The 13,390-nt window shown below is 39.3% G+C and overlaps 1 protein-coding gene across 7 annotated transcripts in view; it reads left to right on the top strand.

Moving 5' to 3' along the window:
* HIVEP1 (HIVEP zinc finger 1) overlaps positions 1–13,390 on the top strand; it is a 221,581-nt gene that overhangs the window by 188,704 nt on the left and 19,487 nt on the right. For all 7 annotated transcript variants that reach the window (XM_031666913.1, XM_031666914.1, XM_021937002.2 and 4 more), the window contains one exon: positions 3,770–3,871. In XM_031666913.1, the coding sequence (XP_031522773.1) occupies positions 3,770–3,871 (102 nt within the window). The remainder of the gene's footprint in view (positions 1–3,769; positions 3,872–13,390) is intronic.

Below are 13,390 nucleotides of genomic sequence, written 5' to 3' on the forward strand. Positions count from 1 at the left end.
GCTCTTTTAGTGCCAATGGTGTCTGAAACAAGAATGAGGGACAAACAAAATATTCTTCAGATGGCTTTGAATATTTCAGAAAAGTTTCAAGCAATGAGAGAGGCTGGGAGGGATACTCAGGATGCAGTTCTTTAGTTGTGATGTAGAACCTCCCTCTGTAGTTGGAGGTTGAGTTTAAAGATGATTTTCCTTCCTGGTCCTGAGGGAGGACTCTGATAGGGTAAAGTACTTTGGTCTTTTAACTGAATTTATTGCTTTTTCACCTGTTTTGATCCTATGATTAAGAAACATCTATTAACTTCCTTTAAGACAAGAAGTATATTTAGAAAGCTAATAATACTAATAAAAGATTATCATGTACAAGAGGTTGTTATCAAATACAAGAAGAGCAACATACAATGGGAAATGGGTATTTCTCAATAGAAAGAAGAAAAGGAATCAGAGTATTTAAAAAATATTTATGAAATAAGGGCAAAAAAGGAAGGACAACCTAGATGTGGTAAACCAAATGAAACTACAGAGATTTCTTGGCAAGGAAAAATATGATGAGTCACAGAGTGTTAATCTTAGTGAAATAACTCAAAGATTTTAGATAAATGTTAACTAAATGGTGGACAGTTTATAACGACCCTTGAAGAGTGAGCATTGCCTGTTAGCACTTTTCGTGTCTTACATATCTCTAATATGCTGTATATCTGAATTTGCATTAAATTTTTTGTTTTGTAAGATGTCATGTGGAATTACATGATAAATATGTATTTGAAGGAGGCTATCCTTGCTGAGGAGACTGGTGAAAAAATATTAGAAATTCAGGATTTCCTTATTCTTGGCATGACACTTCTCATTTTTTATGGTCAGCTTCCTTTTTGAAGACTACTTTTTATGAATCTATGTAAAACAGATTCCACAGCACCTTTTAAAGGTTGTTAAATAATAGTAGGCCTTTTTTTCAGTTAGGCCCCAGATTTTCACCTTCTCTGATTTACTTTATATCCTCCACTTATTATTGAACGTGTCTGGTTACTAACAGAAGGAAATAGTGATGTGATGGCATGCTGTATAAATACGGTATGCAAAGACAGCAAAACGCTATCCGACAAATAATCTGTAGAGCTAAAACTTGATGCTTCTGATGGTAATGCTTACAAATCCATAATTCATTATTTGCCCTCTGAGTTTATTTTCTGAGTACATTTTCAAAGTAATTTTAATTGATTTGTTTTCATGATTCTGCTTTAAAGGTCAGTCAGCAGAAAATACATAGAGAGCTTGTATCTCTTCAAGATTTAGTCTCATTTATATCACAGAAAGCTAGACTGTGTGTAGCTATAGGAATCCAGAGACAAAACCTCTCATGCTTTCCAGAGGATTCAGATAAATGTTTATTAAATCTATCAGAAAAATTATTCATTAAATTAACACACAAGATTTATAAAATTGCTAGGAGATAATTTGCATTTCAAGCACACTTTAAATATTTTGTATATTGAAATGCAGATTTTTGTTTATTTTACATTATTTAGGAAGTTGATTCATAATAAGTAATAAAGTTATGAGAAAATATGGTTACTAAAAACTTGTATTTCCAAATTTGTCTAGTTATAATTATACATTAGCTTCTTAAAAAGTAAATAACCTGCAATGGCTGTCTATCTAGGGAGCAAAAACATTTTGAAGAGGGCCAGGTGTGGTGGCTCACACCTGTAATTCTAGCACTTTGGGAGGCCAAGGCAGGCAGATTGCCTGAGGTCAGGAGTTTGAGACCACCCTGGGCAACATGATGAAACCCCATCTTTACTAAAATACAAAAAATTAGCCTGGCACAGTGGCAGGTGCCTGTAATCCCAGCTACCCAGGAGGCTGAGGCAGGAGAATTGCTTGAACCCGGGAGGTGGAGGTTGCAGTGAGCCAAGATCTTGCCACTATACTCCAGCCTGGGCGACAGAGCAAGACTCCCATCTCAACAACAACAACAAAAAAAGGACTATTAGTGGACCTTATAATTTGGTTTGTAATATTATTAGTATTAACACACAAAACATTTTGACTTACAAGTGGAAATTTCAACCATAGTAAGATGTCTAAACCATTTTTATAATTTCTTAATGTGAAAACTTTAAAGCTCTCAAATAAAAGTAGAGATCTGTATAATGAACACCATTGTGCCCATAATCTTTTAATAATTGCTAAGATTTTGCCATATTTGCTTCGTATTTTTTTCAGTATATTTAACATAAATATCAGAGATAGCCAAGTGTTAATCTAGGTGTTATCTCCAGAATCACAGAAGTCAGGGTTTGATGGACCTTAGTCATCATCTGGTGTTGGCAGCCTCTTAAGCCTGACCTCCTTAAGTACCAAACTCTGGGTTCCTGCGCGGTTGGCCCAGACAAGAATGTACTATGTAGTGCAAAAATCAGCTTTACAGGGATGACCAGTTTCACAGGCTTAGTGCATTCATCAAGAAATTGAATAAATATGGCTATTTTCCATGTGCTTCAGCTACTGCAAGCCTGAAATTTGGACCAATGTTTCAGACATTTTGAGCTCTTCTAAAGACTTATTCTCAAATACTGCTTTGCCCTTGCCCACTAAATTCAACATTTAGAGTTGTTTCTGTTTCTCAAAAAAGATGACTTGCCCTTGTTGGCAATGTTTTTGTGTGTGGCATTATCCACTGGAGATGCTTGTTATCCTGAGAAGAATCTGAGCTGTCCCTGCTGGGTTCAATGATCACTTGAGGCAGGTGTGGCTAGTGGTTCTCAGCTAGCATGGTCATACTTAAAGAGGTCGATAGAACAGCTGCCAGAGGAAAACACTCCTTTACTGGTACTATTTTGAGACTTATCCTCTATATGTGAAGTGAAATGAATACAGGAAATGCTTTTTCTTACTCCAGAAATACTGTTTATAAAATTACAATGACCCAAAATAGTTTTTCATAGATAGTCAAGCTTGAAACATTGAAAGGTGAATTCCAAGGTGCCAGAAATAAGAAACTCAAAGCTAACATGGTGAACAGATACTAACAAAAATAATTAGAAGGCCTTATGGGAATCGAGGCCAGATATATGCCTACAGGCATGCCTGTCCTGAGATAGCATCTGAGGTTCCTGAAATAAGCCTAGTCCTCCTGTCCAGTGACTTTGGGCCATGTGGGAAAAACCCCATCCACTTAAAAGTAAAACCCTGTATCTATACCATGCAAAAACAAATGAAAAAAATGGTCCAGAGTCCCTTGTCTGAAACCAATGAAACTGTTAAGGTTCCAGGCAGAAGCAATTGGAAAACTGCTTTATAGAGATGTTTCTGCAACCCAGAGTACTTAGGATTCCATGGAAAACAATCTTGCTGAGGATAAACCCAAAAGTAAAAAGCAAGCAAGGAAACAAATGAGAAAACGCCAGCAGACATAACAAGTGGAGAATTCACACTCCAAGAACTACAGATCACAGTGTAGTCTGAAAGAGACTTTAAGTTTGTATAAAATGTCCCAGAAAGAAATAAGGACTGGAGAGTAGCAAACATAAGGTAAAGGAAATGTTATCAAAGTAGAGGAGGCAGATTTTAAAAAGAAAATATAAACTGATAAATAACAAGGTATTACAACATATAGATACCAAATTTTCTTTTGTTCACATTTTAGTCGTTGGAATTGTATGACCACAATCTGTACTTTGGCTTGAATAGGAATGAAATTTGCCAGTGTTTACAAATGCAATAGCAAAATCATACTATGTAAGCTTAGTAAACATTCTTTTCCCTTAAGGAAATCTGACAAAACACATGAAGTCCAAGGCACATAGCAAGAAATGTGTGGATTTAGGCGTCTCAGTAGGTTTAATAGATGAACAGGATACAGAAGAATCAGGTAAGGCTTTATACCATATTTTTCATAAATGCTATTTATAATGTACAATTTTTTTTTTTGCTTCCATACCCTTTCCATTCCCACTGACACTGCCTAATTCCTGTTTTCATTACCTCTTATTTATATGCAGTGGACTCCTAATTAGTTTTTCCATGTCTAGATTGTCCTCCTTCCTATTCACCTATCCCCCATGATGTTCATCTTTCTGAAGCATGTGTCTGATCATACCTCTCCTCTGCTCAGAGTTTCTCATCGGTTCCCATTTGTCTAGAAAATAAAATGTGAACACTTGACCTTGATCAAAATCCTTTGTAATCTGCTGCTTACCTACTCCTCTGTCCTTCTCATTTCTTTCTTTTACCTACCCTCATGCTTGAATTTCCTGCCTACTTGACATTGATCACTCTTCATCTTTACACTCCTCACTTAAAATCCCAGCCCTCACTACGCACACAAACGTGGCTCCCAGTGCCCTGATCAAAATCTCACTTTCCTTCAAGATCCAGCCAAGTCCACTGCTGTCATGAAGCCTTTTCTGATTTTCCTTTTCCATACCTCTTTCAGGAAACAATTCTTCCCTTCTCTGGACTCCTCTAGTATTTTACAATTTCCTCCCTGAAAGCATTTAATCCCCCTCTACCTTGTTCTGAAATTATTCACGCTCTCACCTGAGCTCCCACCACAATGATTCAGCATGTCATGAGCAGATCCAGTGAGTGCGTAACATGTGCTCACCCACAGCACTTAGCGCAGTGCCTTGCGCTGCGCAGCAGCTCCATATTTGTGGAATAAAACGTTTGTTTACTTCTCCAAAGTGTTTATTATTCTGAAAAAGTTAAATGGCTGTTTTTTCAAAAACATTGTTAACAAACTTAAGTATTTATCTCTGACGAATTTTGAGGAAGAATAAACCTGTTCATCTGTTCTAACTCATGAGAGAATCGAAATATCTTTTTGTGAAACTTGTTTTTAACCCAAGGATTTATCGACAAAAGGAAAAAAAAAATTGAAAAAGTATTCTGCTTTTTAAAATGCCCTGAATTAAACATTTACCTGCTTGCTATATTTTTCTTAACAAGTATTAGTTTGATCTAGAGAAAATTTCCAAAGAGAAAGTGATGAGGACATCATTGAATATATAGGTAAAAATTCAAAAGCATTTAATCCCTGTAACACACGAAATGAATCAGCCTGGATTTACTTCTAAATATACAAGAGAAATTACTCACATTTTCAGTGGTACAGAGCAATTCAGTTGTAAAAAGTTAGGAAAAATGTGTAAGAGTTTCAGCAAGTATACTTATTACCCACTGACTAGAAAAGGGACAAGATAAAGGTATCATTATAGTATATACTCATGTATACCTTCTTCAAGAAGATGAATCTTATAAAAATTAATGTGTCTATAGAATTATCTAAATTGTTAAGGGGAGGTAGTACTTATATCTTAAATTTGCATATTTAAGAGAATTAGTTATAGTTTCTATTAATTATCATGGATTGTTTACATTTGCTGACTGATTGATTGACCTACCTATGTATTTATTCATTGTTGTATTTTCATCTAATTCCAAAAACATTTGAACCTGGTCTTAGATTATTGCTCAACGTTGATGTCCTAATTCCCTATTTAGATTAGAACTTCTGATAAACAATGTAGTTTTACCTTTTTCCTTTCAGTTTACTTTTTTTTTAAACGACCGTATTTGTGGGTAATGTGCTCAAAGTTGTTTTTACAGTGTTTGTCAAATAATAGTGAAGCAGAACATAGAGGTGGAGTTTTGCCAAGTGCTGTGTCATGCTGTGCTAGAGACCTAACATTCTGCGTTGCTACACCAGCAGAATTTATTCCTCTCCTTTTGCTTTATTACAGGCTTGCAGCGTAGGTATAATTAGAGTAAACAGTTGTTGTTTTAAACAGATGATCTTGTTTTATTGTGCTTTTAAAACATATTTGGAGATTTTTTTAATACAAAAAAATACAAAGTATTTTATTGTGTGTACTCATGTATTCACAGCAGAGTTGATTATAAATATTTTCTCATATTTGTTTCAAGTTCTTTTCACAAATTCAATATAGTTTTTAAAAACCAGTTATTGCTGCTGAGGGGCAGCTTCCCTTACTCCCCACTCCTCGCCACTCTCCTCTCCCTCTCAGAGGAACTCTCGCTGCACTGGGGGTTTTCCTTTCAGTTCATTTTACGTACATGTATATATCTATGAATAGTATGTGATTTTATGTTTGTATTTTAAATTTGCATAAACAGTACCACTTTGTATGCAGATACCTAGATGTTGTGCTTTATAATTTTACATTGTTCTCCAGAAGAGACTTTCCATTTCCTTATCTCTTTAACTATACCTAATATTGTTAGAGTTTAAATTTTTGGCCAATTTGATGGATTTGTTTGTTGTCTTTCTGGTTTATTGATTACTATACTAAGATTGGGTCTCATTATTCTTTAAAACAAACTTTTACTCCATTAAACTGATGATAGCTGGAGATGCGATTTTGCTTAGCAATTCTGGCCATGTCCCTGTTTGAGGGGGCAAGCCAGAAGCCTGCGGCATGATGCTGTGTCTGGAGGGTGCAGTTTCTAGCCTTCCACTAGCCCAGAGTGGTACCAGCTGTTCCTTTTCAGTCTTCTGTGCTGCCTCCTCCTCACCTCCCCAGCCTCTCACATAGGCCCCAGGGCTGTGGCCTTTGATTTCTTCTCTTCCTGTCTGTGCTCACTTTGTAGATAGTCTCTTCCGCTCACTTTGTAGATAGTCTCGTCCGGTCTCCTGACTTCAGATACCATCTCTGTGCTGATAATGCCCCAGTTCATTCCAGACGTGGGTATCCTTCTGACTTACCCCACCTGTCTCTGCTGGGGTGTCTAATCAGTATCTCAGGTCTGATGTGTCCCAGATCCCTGGTTTACCCCTTACCTCTAAGCACACTTCCCCTGTAGTCTTCCGCCATCCTTCCAGCTGCTTGGCCAAAAATCTTGAGGTCATCCTTGATGCCCATCTTTCTCACAGGTTGCCTCTAATCTACCAGTAAAACCTTTTGGCTCTATACTTCAAAATATCTTCAGAATCCATCCACTTTTAATCACCTCCACCACCCCACCCCAGCCACATCCTCTCTACTACATTGCTTCTGGATTAGCTCCTGATTGGTCTCTGTGGTTCTGCCCTGCTCCTTTACAGACTGTCTTCCACCGAGCAGCCAAAGTGGCCTTATAACAATTGTGTCATTCCTTTGTTTAAAAGCCCCAGGGGTTTCCTGGCTCATTTGGAGCACTGGTCAGGCACCCACCAGGAGCTCTGTCTTCTTCCTTTCCATCTCCCTGAGGCTCAACTCCCCCTCCTTCCTCCCTCGCGTGCTCAGCTGCAACCACACGGGTCTCCTGCCTCTTTGTTGAACACCCACAGCAGGACCCTGTCTCAGGGACTTTGCACTCCTTTCTTCTGTTAAAAATGCCCTCTAGGAGGATTCTGTTCCAAGATGGCCGAATAGGAACAGCTCCAGTCTGCAGTTCCCAGCGTGATCGACACAGATGATGGATGATTTCTGCATTTCCAACTGAGGTACCTGGTTCATCTCATTGGGACTGGTTGGACAGTGGGTGCAGCCTACGGAGGGCGAGCCAAAGCAGAACTGAGCATCGCCTCACCCAGGAATCGCAAGGGGTTGGGGGATTTCCTTTTCCTAGCCAAGGGAAGCTGTGACAGATGGTACCTGGAAAGACGGGACACTCCCATCCAAATACTGCACTTTTCCAATGGTCTTAGCAAATGGCACACCAGAAGATTATATCCTGCATCCGGCTCAGCGGATTCCATGCCCACGGAGCCTTGCTCACTGCTAGCGCAGCAGTCTGAGATCCACCTGCAAGGCAGCAGCCTGGCAGCGGGAGGGGCGTCCGCCATTGCTAAGGCTTGAGTAGGTAGACAGAGAGGCAGGGGAAGCTCACACTGGGCAGAGCCCAACGCAGCTCAGCAAGGCAGGCTGCCTCTGTAGTTTCCACCTCTGGGGGCAGGACATAGCTGAGCAAAAGACAGCAGAAACTTCTGCAGACTTAAATGTCCCTGTCTGACAGCTCTGAAGAGAGCAGTGGTTCTCCAAACACGGTGTTTGAGCTCAGAGAATGGACAGACTGCCTCCTGAAGTGGGTACCTGATCCCTGTGTAGCCTAACTGGGAGACATCTCCCAGTAGGGGCCGACTGACACCTCATACAGGTGGGTGCCCCTCAGGGACGAAGCTTCCAGAGGAAGGATCAGGCACCAATATTTGCCTTTCTGCAATATTTGCTGTTCTGCAGCTTCCGCTGGTGATACCCAGGCAAACAGGGCCTGGAGTGGACCTCCAGCAAACTCCAACAGACATGCAGCTGAGGGACCTGATTTTGAGACAGAAAACTAACAAACAGAAAGGATTAGCATCAACATCAACAAAAAGGACATCCACACCAAAACCCCATCTGTAGGTCACCAACATCAAAGACCAAAGGTAGATAAAACCACAAAGATGGGGAGAAACTAGACCAGAAAAGCTGAAAATTCTAAAAACCAGAGAGCATCTTCTCCTCCAAAGGACTGCAGCTCCTCGCCAGCAACAGAACAAAGCTGGATGGAGAATGACTTTGATGAGCTGACAGAAGTAGGCTTCAGAAGGTCGGTAATAACAAACTTTTCTGAGCTAAAGGAAGATGTTTGAACCCATTGCAAGGAAGCTAAAATCCATGAAAAAAGATTAGACAAATGGTTAACTAAAATAAACAGTGTAGAGAAGACCTTAAATGACCTGATGAAGCTGAAAACCACAGGACGAGAACTACGTGATGCATGCACAAGCTTCAATAGCTGACTCGATCAAGTGGAAGAAAGGGTATCAGTGAATGAAGATCAAATTAATGAAGTAAAGCTAGAAGACAAGGTTAGAGAAAAAAGTAAAAAGAAACAAACAAAGCCTCCAAGAAATATGTGACTATGTGAATAAAACAAATCTACGTTTGATTGGTGTACCTGAAAGTGACGGGGAGAATGGAACCAAGTTGGAAAACACCCTTAAGGATATTATCCAGGAGAACTTCCCCAACCTAGCAAGGCAGGCCAACATTCAAATTCAGGAAATACAGAGAACACCACAAAGAAACTCCTCGAGAAGAGCAACCGCAAGACACGTAATTGTCAGATTCAGCAAGGTTGAAATGAAAGGAAAAATTTTTAGGGCAGCCAGAGAGAAAGGTGGGGTTACCCACAAAGGGAAGCCCATCAGACTAACAGCAGATCTCTTGGCAGAAACTCTACAAGCCAGAAGAGAGTGGGGGCCAATACTCAACATTCTTAAAGAAAAGAATTTTCAACCCAGAATTTCATATCCAGCCAAACTAAGACTCGTAAGTGAAGGAGAAAAAAAATCCTTTATAGACAAGCAAATGCTGAGAGATTTTGTCACCACCAGACCTGCCTTACAAGAGTTCCTGAAGGAAGCACTAAACATGGAAATGAACTAGTACCAGCTACTGCAAAAACTTGCCAAATTGTAAAGAGCATCAATGCTAGGAAGAAACTGCATCAACTAATGGGCAAAATAACTAGCTAACATCTTAATGACAGGATCAAATTGACACATAACAATATTAACCTTAAATGTAAATGGGCTAAATGCCTCAATTAAAAGACACAGACAAGCAAATTGGATAAAGAGTCAAGACCTATCAGTGTGCTGTATTCAGGAGACCCATCTCACATGCAGAGATACACATAGAGTCAAAATAAAGGGATGGAGGAAGATCTACCAAGCAAATGGAAAGCAAAAAAAAAAGCAGGAGTTGCAATCCTAGTCTCTGATAAAACAGACTTTAAACCAACAAAGATCAGAAGAGACAAAGAAGGCCATTACATAATGGTAAAGGGATCAATTCAACAAGAAGAGCTAACTATCCTAAATGCACCCAATATAGGAGCACCCAGATTCATAAAGCAAGTCCTTAGAGACCTACAAAGAAACTTAAGACTCCCACACAATAATAATGGGAGATGTTAATACCCTACTGTCAATATTAGATCAAAGAGACAGAAAGTTAACAAGGATATCCAAGACTTGAACTCAGCTCTGCACCAAGCAGACCTAATAGACATCCACAGAACTCTCCACCCCAAATCAACAGAATATACATTCTTCCCAGCACCACATCACCCTTATTCTAAAACTGACCACATAGTTGGAAGTAAAGCACTCCTCAGCAAATGTAAAAGAACAGAAATCACAACAAACTATCTCTCAGACCACAGTGCAATCAAATTAGAACTCAGGATTTAAAACCTCACTCAAAACTGAACAACTACATGGAAACTGAACAACTACATGTGCTCCTGAATGACTACTGGGTACATAATGAAATGAAGGCAGAAATAAAGATGTTCTTTGAAACCAGTGAGGACAAAGACACAACATACCACAATCTCTGGGACACACTCAAAGCAGTGTGTAGAGGGAAATTGATAGCACTAAATTCCCACAAGAGAAAGCGGGAAAGATCTAAAATTGACACCCTAACATCAAAATTAGAAGAACTAGAGAAGCAAGAGCAAACACATTCAAAAGCTAGCAGAAGGCAGGAAATAACTAAGATCAGAGCAGAACTGAAGGAGATAGAGACACAAAAAAACCCTTGAAAAAAATCAATGAATCCAGGAGCTGGTGTTTTGAAAAGATCAGCAAAATTGATAGACTGCTAGCAAGACTAATAAGAAAAGAGAGAAGAATCAAATGGATGCAATAAAAAATTATAAAGAGGGTATCACCACTGATCCCACAGAATACAAACTATCATCAGAGAATACTATAAACACCTCTATGCAAATAAACTAGAGAATCTAGAAGAAATGGATAAATTCCTGGACACATACACCCTCCCAAGACTAAACTAGGAAGAAGTTGAATCTCTGAATAGACCAATAACAGTCTCTGAAATTGAGGCAATAATTAATAGGCTACCAACCAAAAAAAGTTCAGGACTAGACGGATTTATAGCCGAATTCTACCAGAGGTATAAAGAGGAGCTGGTACACTCCTTCTGAAACTATTCCAATCAATGGGAAAAGAAGGAATCCTCCCTAACTCATTTTATGAGGCCGGTATCATCCTGATATCAAAGCCTGGCAGAGACATAACAAAAAAAGAGAATTTTATACCAATATCCCTGATGAACATCAAAGTGAAATTCCTCAATAAAATACTGGCAAACCAAATCCAGCAGCACATCAAAAAGCTTATCCACTACGATCAAGTTGGCTTCATCCCTGGGATGCAAGGCTGGTTCAACATACACAAGTCAATAAACAATCCATCACATAAACAGACCCAATGACAAAAACCACATGATCATCTCAATACATGGAGAAAAGGCTTTCAGCAAAATTTAACAGCCCTTCATGCTAAAAATTCTCAATAAACTAGGTATTGATGGAACGTATCTCAAAATAATAAGAGCTATTTATGACAAACCCACAGCCAATATCATACTGATTGGAAAAGCTGAAAGCAGTCCCTTTGAAAACTGGCACAAGATAGGGATGCCCTCTGTCACCACTCCTATTCAACAGAGTGTTGGAAGTTCTGGCTAGGGCAATCAGGCAAGAGAAAGAAATAAAGGGTATTCAATTAGGAAAAGAAGAAGTCAAATTGTCCCTGTTTGCAGATGACATGATTGTATATTTAGAAAACCCCATCATCTCAGGCCAAAGTCTCCTTAAGCTGATCAGCAATTTCAGCAAAGTCTCAGGATACAAAATCAATGTGCAAAAATTACAAGCATTCCTATACACCAATAACAGACAAACAGAGAGCCAAATCATGAGTGAACTCCCATTCACAATTGCTAAAAAGAGATTAAAATACCTAGGAATCCAACTTACAAGGGATGCAAAGGACCTCTTCAAAAAGAACTACAAACCACTGCTCAACAAAATAAAAGAGGACACAAACAAATGGAAGAACATTCCATGTTCATGGATAGGAAGAATCAATATCGTGAAAATGGCCATACTGCCCAAGGTAATTTATAGATTCAATGCCCTCCCCATCAGGCTACCAGTGACTTCCTTCACAGAGTTGGAAAAAAAGAGCCCACATTGCCAAGACAGTCCTAAGCAAAAGAATAAAGCTGGAGGCATCATGCTACCTGACTTCAAACTACAAGGCTACAGTAACCAAACAGCATGGTACTGGTACCAAAACAGATATATAGACCAGTGGAACAGAACGGAGGCCTCAGAAATAACACCACACATCTACAACCATCTGATCTTTGACAAATCTGACCAAAACAAGAAAGGGGGAAACAATCCCCTATTTAATAAACAGTGCTGGGAAAACTGGCTAGCCATATGTAGAAAGCTGAAACTGGATCCCTTCCTTACACCTTATACAAAAATTAATTCAAGATGGATTAAAGACTTAAATGTTAGACCTAAAACCATAAAAACCCTAGAAGAAAACCTAGGCAGTACCATTCAGGACCTAGGCATGGGCAAGGATTTCATGACTAAAACACTGAAAGCAATGGCAACGGAAGCCAAAATAGACAAATAGAATCTAATTAAACTAAAGAGCTTCTGCACAGCAAAAAAAACTACCATCAGAGTGAACAGGCAACCTACAGAATGGGAGAAAATTTTTGCAATCTACTCATCTGACAAAGGGCTAATAATATTCAGAATCTACAGAGAACTTAACCAAATATACAAGAAAAAAACACCCCATCCAAAAGTGGGCAAAGGATATGAACAGCCACCTCTCAAAAGAAGACATTATGCAGCCAACAGACACATGAAAAAATGCTCATCATCACTGGTCATCAGAGAAATGCAAATCAAAACCACAGTGAGATACCATCTCACACCAGTTACAATGGCGATCATTAAAAAGTTGGAAACAACAGATGCTGGAGAGAATGTGGAGAAACCGGAACGCTTTTACACTGTTGGTGGGAGTGTAAACTGGTTCAACCATTGTGGAAGACAGTGTGACAATTCCTCAAGGATCTAGAACTAGAAATACCATTTGACCCAGCAATCCCATCACTGGGTATATACCGAAAGGATTATAAATCATGCTACTATAAAGACATATGCACACGTATGTTTATTGCAGCACTATTCACAATAGCGGAACCTTGGAACCAACCCAAATGTCCTTCTATGATAGACTGGATTAAGAAAATATGGCACATATATACCATGGAATACTATGCAGCGATAAAAAAGGATGAGTTCGTGTCCTTTGCAGGGACTTGGATGCAGCTAGAAATCATCATTCTGAGCAAACTGTCACAAGGACAGAAAACCAAACACCACATGTTCTCACTCATAGGTGGGAATTGAACAATGAGAACACTTGGACACAGGAAGGGGAACATCACACCCCGGGGCCTGTCATGGGGTAGGGGACCTGGGGGAGGGATAGCATTAGGAGAAATACCTAATGTAAATGATGAGTTAATGGGTGCAGCAAGCCAACATG

The sequence above is a fragment of the Papio anubis genome, chromosome 6, assembly GCF_008728515.1.
Source record: "Papio anubis isolate 15944 chromosome 6, Panubis1.0, whole genome shotgun sequence".
Taxonomy (NCBI): Eukaryota; Metazoa; Chordata; class Mammalia; order Primates; family Cercopithecidae; genus Papio; species Papio anubis.